Raw genomic sequence first — 25,837 nt, 5'->3', positions numbered from 1 at the left:
GAATGTAATAAGGTGTATCACGAAAGACTAGCTGAAAAAGAGCCAAAGTGGCTGTATTACTAATGAGAAAATAGACTTTGAGACAAGGAGTTTTGCCAGAGATGAAAAGAGACATTGTACCAGACAAGTCAGGTCATCAGGAAGCTATACCTATCCTGAATGCATAGATGGCTAATAGAATTTAAGACACATAAAGCAAGATTGTCAGGACCAGTTAGAGAAAGAAACATATCCAGTATTTGAGTAACAGTCTGGCAGTAATTGATAGGTTAAAACCAATGTTAAAATTGATAATTAAAAACTTTCTCACAAAGAAAACTCCAGACATGGTATATTTTTCTAATTAAAAAAAAAAAATCACTTAAAAGACCATCAATTGCTCTGACTCACTTACCAGAACCCTACACCCAATGCCCATAGAACATGAGAAAGGCCTGTTCCGCCTTACAGAAATAAATGTCTCAATAAAGTTTGAAGGGTTGAAATCATACAGAGTCTATTCCTTGACCACAGAATCTGAAATTGTATGCTACCTGGAAAATCCTCCAGTATTTTGAAATTAAATAATATATGTATCAAAAAAGGTATGACAGGGGACAATGAAAATACTTCAGACTAAACAGTAATGAAAAGATGACTTGTCAAAACTTGTGGGATACAGTTATAGCAGTGCTTATATAAAAATGTATAGCCTTATTAAATTCTTATACAGAAAGAAAGAAAGACTTAAAAATATAAATGTTTACCTTAAGAAACTGGAAAATGTTGAGCAATCTAAACTCAAAGGAAGTAGAAGGGCACAAATAATCAAGGGCACAAATCAGTAAAACAGAGACCAGGTTGTACAGAAGGTTAAAAGAGCTAAAGTTTGGTTTTTGGAAAACGTCTGTAAATTAACAAGTCTAGGTAGCAAGAAAAAAAAGAGAAAAGACAACATTTAGGAATGAAAGATGTCACCACATATTCTATAGACATTGAAAAGATAAGAGAATGTTAATAATTTTATACCAGTACATTTAACAACTTAGATGGAAAATGCCTTTTAAAATACAGCTTTCCAAAAGTGACCCAAAATGAGGTCGAAAATCTGAATAGCCCTAGATCAATCAATGAAATTGAATTCGTAGTTACAATATTGTAAAGTAATTAACCTCCAATTAAATAAATTTATATTAAAAAAAAACACTTCTTACATGTCAACTCATGGATGAATGGATATTTTTATATAAGTATCATCAGCAAAGTGTATCCTGATCATTACATGTAAAATGTTAAATCATGGATGGAAAAAAGCAAGTGTTCTCCATGATCCATAGGAAGAACAGGTGACACTCAAACTGGAAAGTGAATGTCCTCTGCCCCAGCATTTGCACTGTCTGCACCAGGGGTTCTTAAAATATGGTAGCAGTGATATTCTTGGAATTTATGATACATGCAAATTATCACAACCTACTGAAGACTTAGAGAAGCCTATTCCAGGGAGGGACCCAGAGATCTGTATTTTAATGAGCCCTCTAGGCCATTCTGATGCACACTCACTTGAGAACTCTTCCTCCATAAATCTGGTTTTCAAACATAGAATATCTGAGAAATCAATTAAGATATGGTCTAAAGTTTTACATCTCAGCATCAAGAAAATAGTATTTAAAAAAAAATACTTTAAAGTTCTTATAAAGAGATCGTCCAAAGTTTGCTAACTCTTCTCCTGAAGAAATAGAATTTTTTCTGATGGTCTTCAGCCATTGCAAGCATAAACAAAGATGCTAGAAAGACCAAGTTTACAGTAAAATTACCCACTTTTTTCAAGGAGGGGGACTGCTATACTCTCAGTTTTGATAAAGTAACAATTGTAAAAAATGTTAAATGTGGTCTGGCACAAATATTGATTCTAAAAAAATCACAAATACATCCTTTTGATAATAGCACATTTAAAAACCTTTATGATTCATTTTTCAACAGACTCAGTAATGAACTATATACTAAACCAGAATAAGAGATATCTATTTGATAGTGGCGTGCAGTTGTTCCAAACCAATACATTCTATTATTTAAATAACATTTATTTAAAATTACTCGTAGGGTAAACAATTATTGAGCTGTAATAAAGGAAAGAGGGCTTTCCTGGTGGCTTAGTGGTTAAGATTCCACCTGCCAATGCAGGAGATGCAGGTTCAATCCCTGGGTCAGGAAGATCCCCTGGAGAAGGAAATGGCAACCCACTCCAATATTTTTGCCTGGGAAATCCCACGGACAGACTAGCCTGGTAGGCTTTAGTCCATGGGGTTGAAAAGAGTCGGACATAACTTGGTGACTAAACAACAATAAAGGAAAGGCAGAGAAAGTATCAACAAAACCAATAAACTTCAGCCTTAAGGATTTTAAGGAGTTTGCTTGTGACTTAAACCCTGGAGTGTTTGATTCACAAGTAACACTACCCCATACCTAACATCTCTGGGCCATCACCTCCGTTGCTGGTTCCTTCAGAAGGCAGACGAATCTTCTGCTAACCCATGCTCCCCTGCTCTCCTTGGAGAATAGCCACATGCAGATGCCTTTACCATCCAGAGAAAGCCAGGGTGACACATCTGGATGCGCCTGTGCTTCCTGTCTGTGAGGTCAGAGGAAACATGCACCCTTGGGGACTTCACCAGAAAACCCTTAGGAGGATGCCATTTTACTCTGGCTGAGACTTCTGACTCATATTTTGAGTTCTTTAACAGATGTACAGACCTTCCTCAGCATTAGAGTGGGGTTATGTCCCGTAAGCCCACCATACTTGGAAATACCAAAAGCTGAAAACGCATTTGCTGCACCTAACCTAGGGCTTCCCAGGTGACTCAGTGATAAAGAGTCCATCAGCCAACAGAAGGGTTGTTTGTGTCCTGGATAATTGTAAGTGTATAGGTTGTTCACCCTCCTGATTGTGGACTAATTGGGAGGTGTGCTCACTGCTGCTGCCCAGCATCAAGGACTGCATGTCACTAGCCCAGAAAAAAATCGACATTCAAAGTATAGTTTCTACTGCCTGGATGTCACTTTGCCCCAGTGTGAAGTCAAAAACTCATGAGTTGAACCATTGGGAGTTAGGGGCTGTCTGAACTTAGAATCTGCTCAGAGATAGAGAGCCACTGGCTTTACCTGGAGAACAAAGTGCACCTCCTCCCAGCTCCTGTCCGGGGGCTCGGTGCTCGCCGCCTCTGTGGTTGACTCAGCTGTGATGACAGTCCGATGAAGCATGCGGCTTTTTTTTTTTTTTTTTTTTTTTATGTTTAATATAACCTGACAGCTAAAATGGAGTGTAATGAATAAATTATCTAAAACCTATTTCTTTTTCTTTGTTTGCAATGAAAACATGGCCTTGGATATGTTTTTTTCAAGAAAAAGGAGAGATGCTTTGATTAGGAATTCTCTGTACTTGTAGTTTTTGGTGGGGGAGAAACCAAACCAATGCCTGAAAGGCCCTGGAGTGTTCCAGGTGGCCTTCGGTGCGGGGAACTTTGACTTCTCCAGCTTGTGTAGGTTGGTTCAGCCTAAAAGACATGGGGATATTGCACGGGATAGAAATAGTTGCACTTTGAATGTTGCTTCTGTCCTCCGCTCACTCGCTGCAGCCAGCATCCTGCTGGCTGCCCTTTGCAGGTTTGTAAAACCGTGATTCTGGCTGAAGCTTGACAGACTCCCCAGGATCCTTCCGAGATGGGAAATGAGATCCACCTGCTCAAGTTCTAATAAGGATTAGTTCTCAAAGGCCACTTTCCTCCATGCAGTTTAATAGAGTTGATTTTGTATCCCTCCAGGGACACAGACTTCCAAGTTTTACAGGCTTACTAAACTGCAGAATACAGCTCCTGCTTTAAATGAAATTCTCTCTCCTCAAAGGCAGAGGTTCTCATCAAGGAGGCTTTCCTCCCTCTCAGGAGCACATTTAAATGTCCAGAGATCTTTTGGTGGCTTCCTTGGTGGCTCAGTGGTAAAGAACCCCCCTGCAATTCAGGAGAAGTGGGTTTGATCCCTGGGTTGGAAAGATTCCCTGGAGAAGGAAATGACAACTCACTCCAGTATTCTTGCCTGGGAAATCCCATGGATGGAAGAGCCTGATGGGCTACAGTCCATGGGTCACAGAAGTTGGACACAACTTAGCAGCTAAACCATCACCACCGCCGCCAGAAACCTTTTGGTTGTCACGACTGGCAGAGAGGGGTAAGTGTTGTTAGAAGGTAGTGGGTTGAGGCCAGGGATGCTGCCAAGCGTGGCAGCGCCTGCTTGGGTATGGGTGTGGTTTGGGCCCCACACCGAGTGACCAGCCCCAAACGCCCACAGGGCTGGGGTGCCTCCACCTCAGCTACAAAGGCGCTTTATCCTCAACTGGCATTCCACAGGCTGCACCCACCACGCAGCCCATCTGTGTGGAGGAATGGGTCCAAGCCATTCTCTGTGGCTAAGCGTCCCTGTGGACAGCCTAGGGTGCCAGCCCCTCTCACAACTAAAAATCGTGAGGCTGAAAACCAATTCTGAAATCTCCTTGCATGCTGTCCCTTGGACAAGCATTAGAGAATGGAGGCAGTTCTGCCCTCCAGTGGGGCTCAGTGGCTGACAACTCCGCTTGAACCATTTCAGGGGCAGCCAGAGGCACAGGGAATGGAAGGGAAAATGCTTAACACGTTTCCTGATGGATTAGTGCTTCATTATTTTAATGAATCACCATTAATTACATTTGTATCTCAGAAATTTAAAAAGTAACTTTTGATTTTGGGAAAATATAAAAATTATATTTCAGTTACAAAGGCCAGACTTCAGAACTTAATGTGTTAAAATATATTTTATTTAGTGCTTCTTCCCTGTCTTTGGGTCTTGTGGGGCTGTACCTAGAAGGCAGCAAAGATGACAAGCATCACCCTTTCCCGACAGTCATGGGGATGAAGGGGTGGCAGGAAGGGGGTCAGAACTGCCCCAGCCGTTTGTGGCCACTTGTCGCTGAGCTAGAACCTTGTGGGAAGCAGATAAACAGCAGAGTGTGGCTGGTATATAAAAATGCGATAGTTTCCTAGGCTGGTGCTAAAATCCTTTCTCCTATCAGTGTAGGGGTGTTCCTGCACACTTAACAGGTTCATTTTCAACACCCCACCAACCCACGCCCCCCACCCCCCCATAGCAGTGGGACCTGCATGTCAGCAAGGGAGGGAGGCTGCTGAGGAGAGGGCTGGAGAGGATTGCTCTTCCTGCTTTGTCCAGGGAGGCACTGACTCATGTCTGCTCTGTCCAGTGTGGCTTAGCTGAAGCCTTTTTACTTGTACAGATAACATGTGATACCTGCTGGTTATGAAACACAATGAACGTACATTATAGTGAACCCCAGAGCTTACCCTTTTCCTCCCTTTTAGTAGTTATGTACATTTTGTCTTTTAAAAAATACAAGTAATTTCTATTCTAAAATGTTCCAAGAGAAAAGAGGTCTTAAAAGAAATAGATGTGACACTTTCTTACCAGCCCCCACTCCCCTGTCATCTCCCAGGTCAGAGAAAACAGCCCTTAGCCGTTCCATGTTCTTTCAGCACCATTTATAGGACCTTCCCCTTAGCACATGCCTGCTGAGTTCTTATTTCATTCAAGTTACGTGCTGGGGATGTGGTGCTTTACACACAAAATGGGATCATATTATATATGAGGTTCTAATACTTGCATTTTAAAAATCATTACAAGCCTCTGACATCTCTCCATGTCAGTGCCTATAAATAACCTTGCATGGTGTTCCATAGTATGGGCCCCTTTTGCTTAATGATCCTTCATATTGGATATATTAGGATCCAGGGTTGTCTGTGACAGTCCCTCTGGGCCATCTGGGCCTGCTGCGGTATTGTCTCATGACACCGAGCCCAAGTCCTTCCGTCACACAACTCTCCAGTCCTCCTGTACAGTCAAAGGTGGATGGCCTGCCATGTTTGCGTTTTTTTCCCGGGAAGGGAAAGAGGAAGGGGTGAGCATTAGGGCAGCACTTATAATTTGGACACATTTCTGATCATGTCCCATAGGTCAGATTTGGGCTGCAAGATCAGACTTAGCTGCAAAGGAAACTGGGAACAGTGCTCAGCTAAACTTGCGTTGATGATGAAGAGGGTAAAAAATAGGTTGTAGACTGGCAGTCTTTTCCACAGTAGCATGTAGACAGCTTACAGGATTTTACCAGTGAAAGTATCAGAGATCCCTGTACATACAAATGCAAGTATTTCTATAAGATGGACACCTAGAAGTCAAAGGCATGTACATTAAAAAATTTTAAGAACCACCCAAATTGCCTTCCCAAAAAAATCTTCCTAAATTTATACTCACAGCAATGATGAGCTGGCGCCCTGTTGAACATCCTTGTCAACATAGGGCTTTATTCATCTGTTATATTTTTTTCCAGTTTGCTGGATGAAGAAAGGTAGATAGATGGATGATTCTCATTGTAATTCACATTTCCGTGATTAATCGAGAGAGTGAAACATTCATAATTGTTGATCATCATGTTTCTTCTGTGAATTGCCTGTGTGCAGCTTTTGCCTGTTGTATGTTGTTTAGCCTTTGTTGATTTGCAGCACAAGCTTGTATATACACATATCCTCAATACAGACCCTATGTCACATACGTTGTACCTACTTCACTCTTCAATTGCTTGTCATTGATATGCACTTTTACCAGAATTATTTAATTTTTATGCTGTTACATTTTTTTTTCTTTCGTATGTTTAAGAGGGTCTTTCTTACACCAAAACAAATTTTTAAATCTGTTATTCTGCTTTTTATTTATTTTTAAAATCTGTCCTGATTATTTTGTGTGTGAAATCTCAGATGGCAGTATTGAATGCTCAGTTAGATTTTACAGAATCACTTGTTGAATTGTTCATTCTTTCTTCACTGGGGTGATATGCCACCGCCGTTACAGTTATATTTGTGGGTCTATTTCTGGGCTTTCCCTCCTGTTTTATTTGTTTGTCTCTCCTTTCCTGATAGCATCCTGTAATTACAATAGAGATTTATAATGTATTTAATATCTGCCAGCATGAGTCCCCACTGGTTATTCTTTCTTCACAGTTTTTGAGGGGGTATTCTTATAAATGTCTCTTCAGCACTAACTTTAGAATCTCTTGTCAAATTCCGTTACGGGAAACCCCTGCTGGTATTTTGATTGGGTGCCGCATTTATAGGTTCATTAGGAAGAACTGCTTTCTTTAGAACTCTTCCGTGAGAGTTTATTTAGAGAGAGCATATCCAAGTGTTCTTTAACCTTCTGCAGTGACAGTGAGCAAGACACCAGGTGACTGCATTTTGCAGGGTGAAGTGGCATGGCATGAGCAGAGGGTGGTCCCTTTGTGCTGAAGATGCCTGCACCCCCACCACCCCTGTGCTGCCGGCACGTCCTCCCCTGTCTGGGATGGGACTTGCAGCTGGTGATGAGTGTGCTTAACAAGAAGGCTTTTGCCGTCACCTTGATGGCAGTCTTCTCCAGGCCTGGTTTGGTCTTCCGGTCTTCTGCCTGTTTTCTCTATTGCATTAGAAATGATCCTCTTGGCAATACCAGAGGCAGTGTTTGTGGCTCAGCCTTGAGGGAACACCGTCACCTTTCCTGTAAGTGCACAGAATTGATTTCTGCCGGAGTTTCACCACTTAAACCATTAGTGCCCGAGGAACGGTAAATAAGTGGGGTGTTCTATGCAGAAGAATTGCTTAAAAATGTTACTTTTGAGTGTGGATTTTTAATAATTTCTCTGCTGAGATGAGGGCCATTCCTTTCTATGTTTACCAGTAATTGCTGGAGTGGTTTCAAGTACTGAAGAGTACAGCATGTCCAGAAAAATATTTCACTTAGCAGATTTCATGTTATTATGTTACTGTTCTGTGCTTTGAAAAAAGTTTATGGGGCCAAATCCACTTGTACACCTTCAGTGTGATTTAAATCATCTAGAGGATAAAGCGCTTATGGGTAGGACTGAAATGAAGGGACTGCAGGGAAACCCTGCACATTTGAGGACCTAGTCAATTCTTCCGAGCTGACTTTGTAAGTGAGGAGTGGGTTCTGTTATATAAGCCTGGAGAAGCTTTGGAGTAGATGGTGAACAGGAACAGAGTAGCATACAGAGCCTTGGGCTTTATAGAGAAGGCTGTGGTTTGACTGCAGATGGGTGGCAGAGGAAGGGTGGGTATGAAGGCGCGTGATGGGACACGTGGAAGGAGATCCCTCAGTGCAGTGAGCGTGCTCCCAAGGGGAGGAGAGGAGAGAGCCGAACAGAGGACGAGAGGAGCTCCAGCCGGGGTTGAACTGTGACCACTGCCCGCCTCTTTATGATTGAAACGGGCAGATGGTGGGGAGCTTAGACTACTGCTGTTCTACTACAGTGTGCAGAACGTTATATGCAGCAAGTCCCATGCTTGGGACCCTCGTGGAGGTGCAGGTCCTGGTGGGCAGGCAGAGTTCTCCAGGTGTGAGTCACAAACATGCACTGTTTTCTCTTCCAGAACTACACTCAGTACATCCCTCTGTCTATATACGACCTGCAGACGTGGATGGGTAGCCCCTCCATATTCGTCTACGACTGCTCCAATGCTGGCCTCATTGTCAAGTCCTTCAAGCAGTTCGCCCTGCAGAGGGAGCAGGAGCTGGAGGTGAGGCCCCGGGCACCCTGGGGTGGGAGTTGGGGGTGAAGGTCAGCCCCTCAGTGGTTTTATTTTCTCAGGTGCGGTGAGCTGTCTGTGGTGCTCAGAGTGCTCAGAGTAAGGTGGTGGGGTCCATGACAAAGAACTTGGGAGGGACTCCAGACAAGCTCTTGGTCTTATTTTGCGTTTTGCTTTACCCAGCATCATTTTTAATACAAATTTTAATTAAGTGATAACATTAATAGAGTTGATTTGTGCTCCAGTGGGCTCTGCCTCCGAGATAAATGTGAAAATAAAGCAGACACATTTATTTTCAGAGAAATGGGCCTGTGTCTGGGCACGGTCTTCAGCTCCACTCTCGTCTTTGTTATTGCTCTTTTCTTTTTTTTCGTCTTTGGTGCTGGGGGGAGAAAAAAACCCTACTAGGCTAAATACAGAAAACAAACCAAAATAGCTGCCATTGGTGGCTTCTGTTTAAAGAACTGGAGAGCCAGTGTAGTGCTCTGATTGTGAAGAGCTGTTTTACTTGGTTGTTTTAATTAATATTTGATGTTTGAATTAAACAGTGAGTTCTAAAGAGAAATTGAAGAGGCAGTTTCAATTAAGAGGCCTCCATCCTGTGGCCTGCACAAGAGTGAGAATAAAGTATCCTGCAGCCTCCAGGGGGTCATGAATTCCAACTGGTTGCTGTGCAGGAAATTCTCAATTCAGAACAGAAATGGTCCCGAGAACATGTTTCCTCAAGCCCTTTTGGGCCTATCCAGTTTTAATGTATTGTTATGTTTTTTGCATTTCATCTGAGGATATTGCTGAAAGTATCAGGAATAAAATTTGAAGTTCTACTTGGTAGAATTTAACATGTCATACAGTTAATTTATAAATATTTTATAAATTACCTTATGCAGAACTTTGCGTCAGAGTGACTGTTAAATTGCCCTTTATTCTTGAAAATGGAACCCAGCGCCACCAGTTGTTATTATTGTTGTTGTCTTTAGTAATATTATCATTTGCATTCTAGAATAAGGGAAGGGAAAGATCAAGTTTTATAGCATTAAATTTTTACCTTGCATTTAGGCATGCCATCTCTGTTTACCCAAGGGATAGGTTATGTTACAAGTGCTAAAAACTCAAAAACACCAAGAGGTAATTGCTTTTCCTCACATCAAGTAATAAATATTGCAAAAAAATTTTTTTTTTAATTTAAAATATGTAAATAAAAATGCCAAAGAATCTGGCCGGATATTTATTCCCAATTTTTGAGCTTCAGGGTGGTTAAGGAAAGACCAGTACATCATCCTTTGATAATTAAAACATGCTAAATACAGCCCCTCTCCCACCCTCTCAGCAGAAGGCAAGCATTTCCCTCTCAGGCATGAAACTAAATGTTTATGCTCTAGCACTTGGTGTATCTGCTCTCTTGGTTCTGTATGTGTTCTCTGTATGTTGCCAAGGATTAATCAGCCCGAGAAACTGTTCATTTCATTGAGTGTGACAAAAAAAGTTTTCCATCCATCTTTTTCTTTTTAGGGGGAGGGAGTGAAATGTTTAATTGACTAATCCCTCATGGAGGAGAGTAAATGAAAAATACGTTATCTGAAGTGGCAAATAGACGGCAATGCAAAGTTATACCATATGTTTTATAATTAGCTCCAACTTTAATCTTCATTCTTTTCTTAATTACAGTGTAGATAAGTCTTTCGGTTTTCCATTACACTTACTATTATTGGCTATTGTTCAGCCGGTCTCTTGCATAAAGAGCGGAAATTAAAATGATAAAATTGGCTCCCAGCTAATATCTTAATGTTCATGTTAGTCATTTTTTTTTTTTTTAATCTGCTGTAGAAACCACAATCCTGTGTGGCCTCTTAGGTTTATTATTTTAAAAAATTCTTTGCCTGTCTCCAGTTGGCCAGATTCCTTGTAAATTTATGATACATTTGAACACTTTTATTGGGTAGCTGATGACATGAAACTGAAAGAAGTTGGCGGGTAAAATGGTTTGTGCCAGAGTTTTAAAAATAAAGAGGGTAAAAATGATTAAATATAATGAAAGAAAATAGTTACCTGGACCAGAAAGCCTCCAAGTAGTAAACATTAACAACAAATATGAGTGACATAAATTTTAAGAGATGATTATCAGCTTTCACGTTCCAGAGCACAGTGCTTGTGCTGGGAGCAGGAGGTTTACTTATTGTGGACTTCCATCTCAAAGGAAAACTGCGGGTGAAGCAGCAGACGCCTCTGTGAAAGCACAGAATAAATTACTGCACACAATAGAGACTTCCTCAGAGCCAGGAAAGCGCCTGTCACTCAGTCACGTTCTCTGCATTTTTCATTGTGTCATATTGCTTTGCATATTGCTTCAGTTTTCTTTGCTTTCAGTGTTTCTTTTTTTAAGATACATGTTTTTATTTTTACTAAATTAGTATATGCCATGATATTAAAAATTAAATAATACTGAGGGTTTATGGTGAATGAAGTAGTCCCTGGCCTCACCCCTCCTTGGCCAAGACTCTGCTATTATAGGGAACCTATTTGAACTGTTTACATTTCTAGTTCCTCTATGAGTATCTCTATAAATGAAAATAATATGCTTATACTCAGAGCAGATCAGATCAGATCAGTCACTCAGTCGTGTCCAACTCTTTGTGACCCCATGAATCGCAGCACGCCAGGCCTCCCTGTCCATCACCAACTCCCGGAGTTCACTGAGACTCAACGTCCATCGAGTCAGTGACGCCATCTAGCCATCTCATCCTCTGTCGTCCCCTTCTCCTCTTGCCCCCAATCCCTCCCAGCATCAGAGTCTTTTCCAATGAGTCAGCTCTTCACATGAGGTGGCCAAAGTACTGGAGTTTCAGCTTTAGCATCATTCCTTCCAAAGAAATCCCAGGGCTGATCTCCTTCAGAATGGACTGGTTGGATCTCCTTGCAGTCCAGGGGACTCTCAAGAGTCTTCTCCAACACCACACTTCAAAAGCATCAATTCTTCAGCGCTTAGCCTTCTTCACAGTCCAACTCTCACATCCATACATGACCACAGGAAAAACCATAGCCTTGACTAGACTAACCTTTTTTGGCAAAGTAACGTCTCTGCTTTTGAATATGCTATCTAGGTTGGTCATAACTTTCCTTCCAAGGAGTAAGTGTCTTTTAATTCCATGGCTGCAGTCACCATCTATAGTGATTTTGGAGCCCAGAAAAATAAAGTCTGACACTGCTTCCACTGTTTCCCCGTCTATTTCCCATGAAGTGATGGGACCGGATGCCATGATCTTCGTTTTCTGAATGTTGAGCTTTAAGCCAACTTTTTCACTCTCCACTTTCACTTTCATCAAGAGGCTTTTCAGTTCCTCTTCACTTTCTGCCATAAGGGTGGTGTCATGTGCGTATCTGAGGTTATTGATATTTCTCCCGGCAATCTTGATTCCAGCTTGTGTTTCTTCCAGTCCAGCATTTCTCATGATGTACTCTGTATAGAAGTTAAATAAGCAGGGTGACAATATACAGCCTTGACGAACTCCTTTTCCTATTTGGAACCAGTCTGTTGTTCCATGTCCAGTTCTAACTGTTGCTTCCTGACCTGCGTAGAAATTTCTTAAGAGGCAGATAAGGTGGTCTGGTATTCCCATCTCTTTCAGAATTTTCCACAGTTTATGCTTATACTACTACTTCTTGATTCATAATGTTTAGGTTATCTCTGGGCTTTCTGCTACCATATAAACCAAAAACAGAACTGCCATGAGTAAATTCTATTTAAACAATTGGAGAAATTATATAGAACTTAGATAGTAAAGAGACATGGTACCCCATAGTTTTAAGTCACATTAGTACATTGTAAATTGTGAATTCTAAAGAGAAATTGGAGAGAGAGGGTCGCTGACTACCCTCTCCTATTTCCTCGCTGTCATTTAGTTGTGTCCCTGTATTTGGATTCCCTATACTTTCTAACCTTTGCCTTTTGAAATCATATGCTTATGTTTTTATTTCTATAATAGTTTTGTCAATAATCAGTCCTATCTTCTGGTTTTATTAATAGGTTCTTAGCTTCTTTGGACTTTCTTTTACCTCTGGACCTTCCCAACCTCTGTTATCTGTACTTTTATGATTATTCTCTAGTCTCTGAGCATAATTAACTCCCCATGAATACATACACTAAGAAGGTATGCCTAAAAAATGACAAATATTAAACTTCAGCTCCCTGATTATGACCATGTAAATACTGTTCATTGAATGGCTAACTAGGGTGCTGTGCTTTCCATTTTTACAATCGTTTGTTGCTTTGATTTTCCTGGAGATTGTCTTTCTTCTTGATTAGATCTTTAGCATTTCCACAGTTCCCAAATTTGCATGGGTAGCATTGAATCTCAAAATATGCCCCTTCCCAAAGTTTCTTCTTCTCCAGCCCTCCACCACCTGCTTCATCAGCTGTTTAAGACAAGCCTGCTCCAAAACTGTCTTCCCGGGAGTTCTCCTTATTGTTCTTCTGGATGCATCCACTGTTTCCTAGATTCTACCTTTGTCTCTTTTCTCCTCAATTTTCTCCTTTGTTCTGCTAGGGCAAATCCTCAAGTAGCAACCTAAGAAAGGATGTAATCTTTCTCAGACTTGAAGCACTTGTATTTAGACTGCTGTAAGTAATGAAGAATCTCACTTCTGCTTTCTAAACAAGTCACAGTTTGTCATTTTTGCTAGGAACTCTGAGGCAAATGATTTAATTATTCAGCTGTACCATCAGGGAACCAGGCTGTTTTTAGTCTTTCCACTCTGATGTTTTATCCTGATGCTTACAGCACATTCTTCCATTTTGAGGCTAGATGAGGAGGGGAAAGGGCAGAACCCTCACATCTGTCTCTGTTACTAAAGCAAATGAGACCTCTGCTCACTTGCTTTCGTGAGAATCTCATTGGCTAAAGCTAGGTCATATACGATGAGGTCAATCTCATTGGCTAAAGCTAGGTCATTTTCGTGAGAATCTCATTGGCTAAAGCTAGGTCATATACAATCCCCCCACTCCACCCACCATATGGCATATGCTATTTATTGTCTTCATTCTGTCCACACTCATCATGGACAGTTTGAGTGTGGAGTTTTAGACTCTTTTCACGGAACAATCTCACCTTTACTTCTTATGGTAGGTGAGAAGGTGGACTTGAGAAGTCTGCCCAGTGGCCTTGTTGTAGCCATCACAAGAGTCCAGACGTCCAGCTACCTCCATTCATGATAAAAGCCAGAGGAGTATTTATATCCACCATATATACACAGTATGTACGTTGACAGAGAAAGAGAATCCAGGGTTTGTTTGTTTTTTTTTTTTTTTTTGGCAACAACTTTTATCTTGAATATAGAATCTTTGTAGCTCTAAGAGGAGACCAAATCTTAAAATGGATTCTCTTTGAAATGGTCTTTATCAAGTTTTTTCATCCATTAGTTCTGCTCCCAGTAGATACTTGCCATGAGCAGTTACGATCCTTCTCTTCACTGAAGACCACAGTGAAGCAGGGGTCAAGTCTTGGCCTTTCTTTCTCTTTCTGTGGAGGCAGAGAGGTGAGTTGATGTCCAGTGATGGGAAAAGGTGTGCCCTTCTTTTACAGAGATTGATGGGGTTGCGCTGTGTCCCTGTAAGACTTGATCCTGAGCATGACTGTCCTCACTGGTGTGGGACGGGAGCCCAGACAGTTTCTTGGTGGCAGCCATAGCAGTGGTGGGACGATGTCTTCCCCCAAGGACAGTTGACACACTTTGGGTGGGGGGTCTGCTATCGAGGCTCAGGCCATTACTGTGGTGGCTTCATTCTCTCCTCTTACTGTCTGTTCACACTTGACAGGGCTTTTCTCACAATACCTCCAAGCGAATCATGTTTTGTTTTTGGCCATGTCTCATGACATGCGGAATCTTAGTTTCCTAAACAGGGGTCGAACCCTTGCGCCCTGCAGTGGAAGCGTGGAATCTTAACCACAGGGCCACCAGGGAAGTACCAAGAATCATGTTTTGATCCAATATTTGGTTAACTTCTTTGTATGACCCGCTTCTGCTGGCTCCAGCAGTAGCATCCAGCAGCTCAGTACCTTGTCCAGCGGACACTCATTTTCATAGAAACAGGTGTGATCCTGCAGCATCACTGAATTCACAGTGACTTAAATACCCATTTGAAATCCTCTGTTCATACTGATATATGACATTATCTTCATGTAGTCATCACTGTGACTAAATTTTATGTCACATATGTAAATTAATGGTGAAAAAAAAGTCTAACATCACACTTCAGGTTTCTTCAAAAAATGTTAAATGTGTATCCCATAGAACTAGAGAATTCGTATTTTGCAACCTTGTGGTTCCTTTGCTAGTATTGTAGACAGCACATTGTGTGGATGTCTGTGGAACTTGAAATAGAAGTTAACTCTGTGTTAAGGTTAATATTTATAGTAACAATGTCTGTCTATGGTTTTTGAGTGTCACAAGTTAATTCTAAGGTTATCTGTAGATAAGGAATATGTCTTGATGACTGCTTACTAAATGGAGCTTGTGTCTGTGAATTTGTGAGCATTCTCCATGGACTTGCTGTCGGCATGTTCACGCTACAGAGCAGGGTCCACCATGCTAACTCTACAGGGAGCTCAGGCTGTCCATCTCTAGCTTTCACGTTACAAGTGTTTTCAAGTCTCCCATTCTTTCTCTTCTGTAGCTTCATAATTACCATTTGTAGGTAGCAGGGAAACAAGAGGTCTGTGATGTTGATAACCTTATTTATTTTTTAATATATGGACTTTAAAAAGATGTCCTTTTTTTAAGTTACCTCTGGTATAAATTTGTGGGTTATTTGGGTTGTATAAATGAGTTATTTGGGTTGTTCTCCTTTCTCCAGAAGGCTTATGATGACTCCCTGTTGCTTCTCATATTTAAGAATGAAGGGAGGCTACCCACTGTCGCTATGTGCCATGGAGGGCCAGGCAGGTGGGAGCTGGCTATCCTGGAGCACCCTTGCCCACAGTCCAGAGAGCATTCCTTCTCTGAGAGCCGGCGACTACACTAGCCACCCTAGTTTCCCCCAGACACATCAGTAACTCTCTTTAGAGAAGAGCACCTCCAGGTGCTTCCTAGGCCGTCCCGATGGCAGGTCTTCAGGTGAGCCCTGTCTTACCCCTGCACCACCTCAGGCTTCAGCAGTGAAGTGCCTCCCCCATTTGCTTCTCCACACACACGCTGAACAGGCCCTTTTTGAAATAAAGGCTGGTCAAGTTCACCCTTCTGTATCTTACATTCTATGTATAGTAAGCTGTAAGAATTGTTAGTAGTGAACATTTTCAAAACAAATATTGGTAAGAAACCTATTATCTTGTTGAAACACTCCCCCCTCCACATTTGTAAATTTAGAAAAAATGCTGCCATTTCCACTTTTTTATAGGATAGTGAATGGGGGTTAACCTGTAAGCAAATACAGCAGAAACTCCTTTCACTGGGCTCCACACAGCCACCCACAGCCCCTTGCTGGAGAAGATGAAGCCATTATGGAAATGATGAGTGGAGGAGAAGGGTGGGCCTCCTAGGGTGCTGGGAGCTGGCTTGCTAACCAGAAAGTGGAAAGGGTCACAGAAAAGCACTGATAAGAAAAGCAGCCTCTCAAAGATCAGGACCCTTGCTGCCACTGAGAACTGGGAAGAGAAGAGGCCATGCAAGGTGGAAAGGCACCACCAGGGGAGGCCAGAGCACCCGGAGGCCTTAGCTGAGGGACATTACCTACCCTCTTTTATTTGTACAACCTTTTCTAGTTTGCAGAGCACTTTTACATTTAGTCCAGTCAGCCTGGGCAACAGAACATACATAAGCTGTCTCCAGACTCAGCTCCTGTGCACACCTTCCCTTTTATGATTTTTATGGGAACCTGCAGTTCTTTTCTCTTGGCACCTTGTACTGTTCCTAGTCCTGGAATTTGAAGACTTTGGGTAAAAGAAATGTGATTTCTCTGCATAAAAAATTCAGAAACCCTCACTACTGGTGGTATTAAATGAAATCCACAGACAAGCAAAGTGTATCATTAGTACAGTCAACTTTAAGGGTGTAACTAAAATTCTACTTCCTTGCACCTGAAATCTTTCTCAGATGACCTCATATAGCAAATTTTTATGCAATTCATTTGACAAAATAATTATGCCTTGTCTTATAGTATCTCTTCTATTGGTGTTGTCTGCTGTATTTATTAAACCTATTATGTAAACCTATCAAGAAAGCTTCATATGAAGTAGCTGTTTAGGAAACATTTACAGATTTGGTCTGATAAATAAATATACATTTGAATAAGCTACATTTATTTATCTTCCTTAGATATATCTATGATTCACTGAATATGTTTAATCTTTGATTGATTTGTATGAAATGTAAAAAGAAATAAAGGAAAAATTATTAACCCAAATCCATGAATATAGTACATTATTGCAGCTATCATAAAATTGGGAGCTTCTACAAGTTAAGTCTTAAGAGTTTAATGCTTTTTCCTAATTTAGTCTATTTTAAAACATGCCAGAAATCACTTAATATTTTGGACCACAGATCATGATCAGCACCATGGGATATTGGTGCAGGGTGCTGTGGTTCCTGGCAGGACTCATCTGCATGGCCTGACTTGCTATCACAGGAGGGCCCCCCTCTGTCAGCTGGAGGCCATGGAGATAAAGGCCTGATGTTCTCTCGCAAAGGATCTGTGGTGGCACAGGCCACGGTGCTTCTGGTGGCAACCGGAAAAATGGCAGTACTCAGCTGGGTGGTCACAGAGCCATGCACAGGGAGAAGGGCAGGCGGGAAGTTACCAGCCCATTTGAGGGGAGGGACAAGAGGGTAAGTGATTTTTCTTAACATTGGGGTCAAAAGCAAGGAAAAGATATTAATTCTCATTATTCCTCTTCAACATTGTACAGTAAGACTTTTGCAAGGGGAAAAAACAGAAGGCACAGTCCTATCTGTTGAATATCAGTCACAGAGCTCTAATTGACACTGAACACTCCAACAGCAGCAGCAAAATACACAAGTGTCCATGAAACATCCATCAAGATAGATCCTGGGTCATAAAGCAAACCTCAACATATTTTAAATAATAGAAATCACACAGGCCTGCTCTTTGACCATAGTAAAATCAACTAGAAGTCAATGATAGAAAGACAACAGAAAAATATCAGAAAAAAAAATTAACCTATAATTGACGGGTTAAAAATCTCAAGGGAAATAAAAGAAAGTACATTAACTGAATGAAAATGAATATATGTTAGAAAACTAAAAATAAAATTAATTTACTATATGATCCAGCAATCCAACTCCTGGACACATATCCAGAAAAACTCTAATTCAGAAAGACACATGCATCCCTATGTTCAAAACAGCACCATTTACAATAGCCAAGACATGGAAGCAGCCTAAATGTTTATTGACAGATGAATGAATAAAGATGTGGTATATATACAATAGAATATTACTCAGCCCTAAAAAGATGGAAATAATGCCATTTATAGCAGCATGGTTCTAACTAGAGATTATCATACTAAGTGAAGTAAATCAGAAAGAAAAAGACAAATACCATATGATGTCACTTGTATGCATGTGGATTCTAAAAAGTGACGCAAATGCACCTATCTATGAAACAGAAACAGACTCATGGACATAGAAGACAGACTTGTGGTTCCCAAGGGGTGGGAGGCTGGTGTTCGCAGATGTAAGCTGTTATATACAGAATGGTAAACAAGATCCTGCTGTGTAGCACAGGGAACTATACTCAGTGTGCTGTGATAAACCACAGCGGAAAAGAATATGAGAAAAAGAGTGTGTGTGTGTGTGTGTGTGTGTGTGTGTGTATATGTATAACTGAATCACTGTGCTGTACAGCAGAAAGTAACACAGCATTGTAAGTCAACTATATTTCAATTAAATAAACAGAAAAAAAGAAAAGAAATGTACAACCTGTCAGCATTGTTAAGAAACAGTGAAAGCAATTGAAAGGGAAATTTACAGCACTAGATCTTTATGTTAGAAAATAGGGAAAGTATCAAATGAATAATCTTAAATTCCTACCTGTCCTAGTCCATTTGGGCTACTGTAACAAAATACTACAGACTGGGTAGCTTCTAAACAACAGAGATTGATTTCTCAAAGTTCTGGAGGTTGGACAGACCAAGATCATGGTGCAGCTTGGTCAGGTGAGGGCCCTTTTCCTAGTTCATGGCCAGGCCTTCTTGCTGTGTCCTCATGTGGTGGAAGGGGTCAGGGAGCTGTCAGGCTGCTTTTTTTGTAAGGACACTAACCTCATTCAGCAGGGCTTCAGCCTCATAAATTAATCACCTCCCAAAGGTCCCACCTTCTTAGCACTGTCACCTCTGGGGGTTAGGATTTCAGCATATGAATTTGGGGGGAACATGTACATTCAGACCATAGCACCGCATCAAGATGGTTAAGTAAGGTAAAATGCTGCAGCCACTTTAGAAAACAGTCTGGCAGTTCCTCAAACGTTAAACCTGGAGCTGGAGATGACCCAGTAGTTCCATTCCTAGGTTTGTACCCTGGAGACTTGAAAACATGTGTCCACACAAAAACCTGTACGCAGATGCACAGCAGCATTGTTCACAGTAACCCCCAAACGTAAATGCTCTTTGTGATGTAAAGCATCGGAGAGTTTTTGAGTTACCTTCTTTTAGTTGCCTGTCTTAAGAGTTAATTGGGGAGAAATTTCATTGTAATTTCTAACTAAGCATCTTTATTGAGTTATAGAATAATTATAGAGCATTTTAGAAACTGATTGCTAACAACGAAATGGCTTTAAAACAGTGGATGGTCCATTTAGGTAAGCTCTCAGGATAATCATGACAGACTATGCTGTGAAGCATGTTCTTTAGCTGCCCTTTGTGGGGAACATTGGGGGTTTCCCTATTATTGTTACAAGTCTTCTTGCAACAGAGTGACTCCCTCTGCTCTCTTGACCTAAATTTCAGTTTCCAGCAACTTGTTTTTAAATTATTAATGCTATTTAATATTTGATATATATAGAATTGAGGCTTTGCAGGTGGTGCTAGTGGTGAAGAGTCCACCTGCCAGTGCAGGAGATGCAAGAGACATGGGTTCGATCCCTGGGTCAGGAAGATCCTTTGGAATAGAAAATGGCAACCTGGAGCAGGATTCTTGCCTGGAAAATTCCATGGACAGAGGAGCCCGGTGGACTACAGTCCGTGGGCCTGCAAAGAGTCAGACATGACGAAGTGACTGACTCCACACACACACACACACATAGAGAATTATATAAATTATATATTAAAAATTACTACTTCCACTTTTTATCTGCTATTTTTAGTACAGTATCTGATGTGTGATAGATGTTCCATTAATATCTTAATGGGCTTAATATCATAATGAGCTGGGCAAGCAATACCTGATCTGTTTACAGATCTTAATCTCTCTCTGAACTTTGCAAAAATGTTCACTGTAAGTAGGGGTTACTGAGTTGAGAATAAAAGTTGCTTTAAGCTAGAACTGGAATTATTACCAAGTAGATGTTATTTTCAGAAAGCTGCTTGTTAAAGACGCCTCTGAAATTATTGGTGCCTTTATCGAGTTGTCTCTTAACATGTATACATATATGGAGAAAAGAAGCAGCATGATGGCAGAGGTTTATTTAGGAAATGAGAGATTCAGGTGCTGCCCCAGCGACCCCCAGCCCCTCCAGCCGTGCTTCTGGAGCGAGTGATTCCAGGCCTTGTGTGAGCCGCTTGGCCAGCCTTCCCATGAGCTCTGAACGCACGAGCACTACATTATCCACACGTGTAGAAGAGGTAGCAGATGTCTCTCTTGGATCTGGTTGCTGTGTATCGCATTGAGGGTTTTTCTGGATCCTTCTCAAATCCTCCAGAAGGCTCTAGTGAGCTTTTAACGAAGAAAGTTCTTTTGGTGTTTGAGCCTCTGGGTTCCCCAGGAGAAGCCCCTTTGGGTACAAGTACATCTGGGGTGTGCCTTGCAGGGTGAGTGGCGGCTCCCAGCTGGACCAGCTTCTTTACTTGGGTGCCTTTGAAAAGTTCTCTGAATCACTAGTAGTTAGCTTTACATGCAGGCTATTTATTATTCCAAGACGAATTTCAGTTAAAAGGTCAATATCTTAGATAAATACAAAACCAAAACAATATACAGGAAATAGCTCACCTGTTAAAATAATTTGTTTTTGTTTGTTTGTTGTTTTCCTGGGTTAGAAGCTTAAAAAAATAAATTGTTGGTGGAATCCTTTGTTTTGAATGTCATTTTTACAAAATGTTACTGACTCTAATTAACCCCAGTGCAGCTCTCATCTGCCTTCTGAGTGCCTAGTGGTGACGACAGGTCTGATATGAGTCCTCAGGGGACTATTACTGTGTGTTACCATACTTCAGATTATCTGCAGCCACACTTGGTGCTTTCTGCCAATAATACACCAGCATACTTCAAGGAGCTTGTTTAAGAAATCAGGGTTTCTATCAATGACCATTTTGAATGGGGAAATTTAGTTTCCAATGGACTTGGGATGAAGATATTTCTGCATCGTCTTCCCGTCTCCTGGGGCTCCACTGCCTCAGGTACCTTGCGAGGCTCCGGGCGAAGTGCCCGTGGACCACGAGGTGCAGCCTGAGGCAGGTCTAACACAGAGGCACTGAGCAGACTTGCTGCCCAACAGCACCGCCTGGCTCTGTCGGGGCATCGGAGCACCGCCTCCACGGGGGACAGGGCACGAACCTCCTGACCCCTGCGGAAGTCTCCTTAAGCCCACCGAGCACCCTTGTCTCCGCTTGGGGCCCTCTGTCTTGAGAGAAAGATGGCCTTGATGTGACAGACTGCTTCACTTCAGAGAGCCTGAGTCTGCAGAAGCTCAGTGACAGGCAACAGTGAAGGTGGAAGGCCTGTGGCCAGTGGACCTGCTCTTCGGTTCTCAGAAAGTAAATTTACTGTGGAAGCAGATTAGAGACAGAGAAGTTGAAACTAGCACGACAGCATTTGAGAATATTGAATCTAGCTTTTACATAAACAACTCTTTCTTCCTAAGTCGTTGCTTGTGGTCTCTCATCTGTGCCCGTTAGTGGTAATGCTCACGAGATGCATATGTGTCGGCTTCAGTCCCAGGCCGCCTCTCCAATGCCCCTTTCACTGTTCGGAGCTGTGCCCTCCATGCCCCTTCCGGAGCCCGACCCATTGCCGCTGTCATCCTCCCCCTGAACTGGGGAGGACATGCTTCCACAGAGCACGCGAGTGGAGCACTTCCGGCAGCCTCCCCTGACTCTGACACATCTGCAGCCTCCACGTCTTTCCGCATGACTCAGGTCTGATGAGCCGCAGACCCACACGGCACCCAGACCCGTCATCCTTCCTAGCGGGTTGTCACAGCAGACCTGGAAACTAATTTCCTGTGTGGAGCAGGTTGCTTCACTGGTGCTATTTTAGATCGTAGCGCCGGAGCCAAGGAGAAGATTAAACGTGATTCTGCCTTCCCTTTTCTCTGTACTTTAAAAAACGCACTCTGGTAATGGTTGTACAATGTGAGTTGTACCTAATGCTACTGACCATACAAACAAAATGGATAAGATGGTAAGTTTTATATTGTGTGTATTTTGCCACAATAATTAAAAAAAAAAACCATTCCTCGAGAAATTGCCTTTTTTATTTTGTTTTAAGTATACTAGAATTTGATGTGTATTCTGGACTTGCTATTCCTATAGCAGAAGGGATTATTAATAGAAATACAACTTTTACTGCCTTCCATTTGAGAAATAAAACAAGGTTTTATCCACATTAATAATGACAACACTTTACATGTCATAATCTATGGTAGGGATATATGAGTGAACACAGCTTTATGTGTATACCTTACAAAGTGCACCTGAGCATGCTCTTAGGCCCAGCTCCTGCAGAGCATGCATGTTAGTGTCATAGGTGTGGTGTGGGTGCAGGAGGGCCCCCATGGGATGAGGTAGGGGAGACTTCAGCTCAGGACCAGCCTCCCCACCCATGACCAGGACTCTGCCGGTGACTGGCAATTCCCATCATTTCTTGGGGTCTCGGTTTCCTCATTGTAAAAGATCTTTTAAAATGGAAAGAAAACTTACCTCGTGGGAATGTTGTAAAAAGCAAATGAAATAGCAAATGTGAAATAAACAGTCATGCAGAGGGGATTCTTAGTAAGGAGCAAAACCTGAGAAGCATAAACATTCTTTTCAAGTTGGGAACCAAGCACGTAGCCATCAGCGATTAAAAATTGCACTTTCCTGCCCCATCTGCCCACCTGGCGCCATCATCACCTGAAACCCCAGCACCTGGTCTTCATGGAGCTCCCCCGCCCCCGGCCTTTATAACCCAAGAGTCCTTGCATAACAAGTGATTTGGGGCTGGAGCTAACGATCATCTCCAGGAGAGGATCCGACAGCTGGGCCTCTTTTTGGGGAACTTGGCCTGGAACCCCTCAGCCTTAAGCCTCAGTCGACAGACCCTTTCCTTCATGTCATATTTCTGGATTAGTCTCTAGTTGTGGACAATGGCTAAGCCACTCTCCTTCCTGTCCCCCTGCAGGTCGCTGCTATTAACCCAAACCACCCACTGGCCCAGATGCCTTTGCCCCCGTCTATGAAGAACTGCATTCAGCTGGCAGCCTGTGAGGCCAACGAGCTCCTGCCCATGATCCCCGACCTCCCAGCTGACCTGTTCACATCATGCCTCACCACCCCCATCAAAATCGCCCTGCGCTGGTAAGTGGCGCCTGCCTCAAATCCCAGCAACCTCACTTGCCTGGGGCTTGCCATGGGGACCCAAGGAATCTACCTGACTCTGGTGGACCAAGTTCCAGGCATGAACTCAGGACTCCGAGTGGATGCTGGGGATTTCCTTTCAGGGCTCAGGATGCGCTTTCCCCCAGGTCAGGTGTGTGCATGATTTCTAGGAGCTCCCTGTCTGTATCTTGGCTAACTGAGGTGGTGTCCTCAGTACCAAGGTGGGTCATGCTGAAAAGTGGACTTTCTTTAAGAAAAAAAAAGCTTCTCTAGTTATATAATTCTTTGCTCGAGTTGAAGTAGAATATTTCATATTACTTCCCTACCATCACTCTTTTGAGAAGTTCAAAGCTCTTGTGACTGTGACTGAGGAAATACGTGGGCTATTCCAGGATGGTAGAAGCTGCATGTAAGGCCCTCTGTCCCTGGCAGGACTCACAGTGGAATGTGTGTGCTTCCTGCCTCCAAGTCCAACTTTGTCCCTTAGACCGTCTTGCTCCCATTTAATATCTGCCTTTCCATTTTATGTTTTGCTGGAAACCATATACATGAAGGTAAGTAGCCCTTGGTGAGCCACAGGCAGGACGGTGCAGCCGTGTGGGTTCACTGGACTCTGTGGGGGCTTCTTCCTCAACTTCCTGCCAGGGTGTCCTAACCCCACCAGACACACGGGGTCCTGCTTCCTTCCCCACAGCCCTGGAGAAAGTACTGAGACAGGAGAGGACTCTAGGGGCAGCAACATGGTGCTCAACCCTTTGGGAGGCCCCTTGAGTGACTGTAGCCTGGGTGGGGGTCGGGACATGAAGTTGCCTCCAATGGCTGGTTCGATGAGAACTTGGACTTGCAGCTTTGCCTCCGTTGCAGCATCGGGTTGACACACAGCGCCTGGAAGAGGGCATCTGCCTCCCACTCCACCCCATCCCTCTCAAGTCCCAGCTGTGGGTCTCTCCAAGGAGAAGCCTTTTCTAGCTCAGCTGATCCCTAAGGAGCTAGAGGAGAAGGAGCGGGGTGATGGGCAGTGGCCCCAGCTGCCGAGCCCACTCCACAGCTCAGCCCACTCAGACAGGGCCTGACTTCGGCCGCTCCTCCACTGCACCTCAAAAAGCAGAATGCATGTGGCCAAAGTGTACCCCGAGGGACCTCACCCATGGAAGAAAGAGAGCTGAGCTAGCCTTCTTGTGAGGCAGGACTATTGTCATCAAGAACAGTCATCAAGTGTGACGGGAGGTGAAGGGAGGAAGATGCTGATAACACAGTGAGACTACGAACCAGGGATGTTGAAAAGAATCCCATAGAGACACAGGTGGGAGGACACAATGGATGGGATTCCTACTAGGAGGGGGTGGCTGTTGCCTGTTAGCATGTTGGGAGATTACAGCAAGGAGCTGGGTGCTGGGGGAGGCAGCAGAGGGAGAGAGGTGGAAAAGCAGGAGACGTGGAGGTCGAAGCTCCCATGTGGAGAGAGAAGGCGAACGAGGCAGAGCTGGAAATACCTGAAGCCAGTGCTGACACTGGCTTCATCCAGAGGCTTCCCCAGTTCATCCAGAGGGTCGGGCTGACAGGAGAGGAGGAAAGCAGGGACCTGCCCTCCGGTGAGGCTGAGGCAGCCATGCCCACACCGCCTCAGAGCATCACTCCTTCGCTCCGTGGGCACGCTCCTGCCCTTGACTGTAGGTCTTTTCGTTCTTTCATTTGTGAATTTTTCTATTTAATTCTCTGTACTCTGTGATCACTGTCAGAAAAGGTTTATGGTGCCATTTAACATGACCTCAGGAAGATCTATGGTCCAGATAGCTCAGGAGCCGTTCATTTTATTCATTGTCCAAGAAATAATTTACTAAATACCACCAGTGTACTTAAAACCCATGTTAAGCACTATAGGCAGTGCAAAGAACCATTGCCCTCAAAAATTTATGGTCTCGTTGAGGAGACAAGATGTGGCCTGAAAATTCATTATTTAAATGAGTGCTTCCTGCCAGACAAGGAAATCTGAACATTTCAGGCCATCCACGAGCAAGGGTATGGCACTAAGGGCTGTTTCTGTTTCCAGAGGACAGAGGGGCCAAGGGGATAAGGGAGGACTTCTTGGAAGAGAGGGAAACTGAGTCTGGGTCTAGGCAGATGGTGCGACTTGAAGGGGAACAGAGAACACACAGGCAGGTGACTTCTCATACACAAACGTGGGTCAGTAGAGGACGGCGTCCAGAGGGGTGACATGAGGTCAGAGGGTGGGCTGACATCAGAGGGTGGACTGCCTTGATGTTGGCTTAAGGACCTTGGCTCTTCTAGGTCTGGCTGGGGGAGGCGTTAATGTGGGGAAATGACTTACGAATACTGTTTAAGATAATCCATGTAAGGATGGGAAGACCTTGGTCAGATGAGACCTTTATCACAGCAGTGTGGTCAGGATTCAAACTACAGCGGGAGGGTAGAAACGGCCATAAGCTCCATGGC

At 43.0% G+C, this 25,837-nt stretch overlaps 1 protein-coding gene across 2 annotated transcripts in view; it reads left to right on the top strand.

Moving 5' to 3' along the window:
• The window catches only part of RPTOR (regulatory associated protein of MTOR complex 1), a 324,545-nt gene that overhangs the window by 142,680 nt on the left and 156,028 nt on the right, over positions 1-25,837 (top strand). For both annotated transcript variants that reach the window (XM_070390212.1, XM_005907642.3), the window contains exons 5-6: positions 8,493-8,639; positions 23,187-23,362. In XM_070390212.1, the coding sequence (XP_070246313.1) occupies positions 8,493-8,639; positions 23,187-23,362 (323 nt within the window). The remainder of the gene's footprint in view (positions 1-8,492; positions 8,640-23,186; positions 23,363-25,837) is intronic.

This window comes from Bos mutus, chromosome 19 (genome assembly GCF_027580195.1).
Source record: "Bos mutus isolate GX-2022 chromosome 19, NWIPB_WYAK_1.1, whole genome shotgun sequence".
Classification (NCBI taxonomy): domain Eukaryota; kingdom Metazoa; phylum Chordata; class Mammalia; order Artiodactyla; family Bovidae; genus Bos; species Bos mutus.
This window is presented reverse-complemented; position numbering and strand designations above follow the sequence as displayed.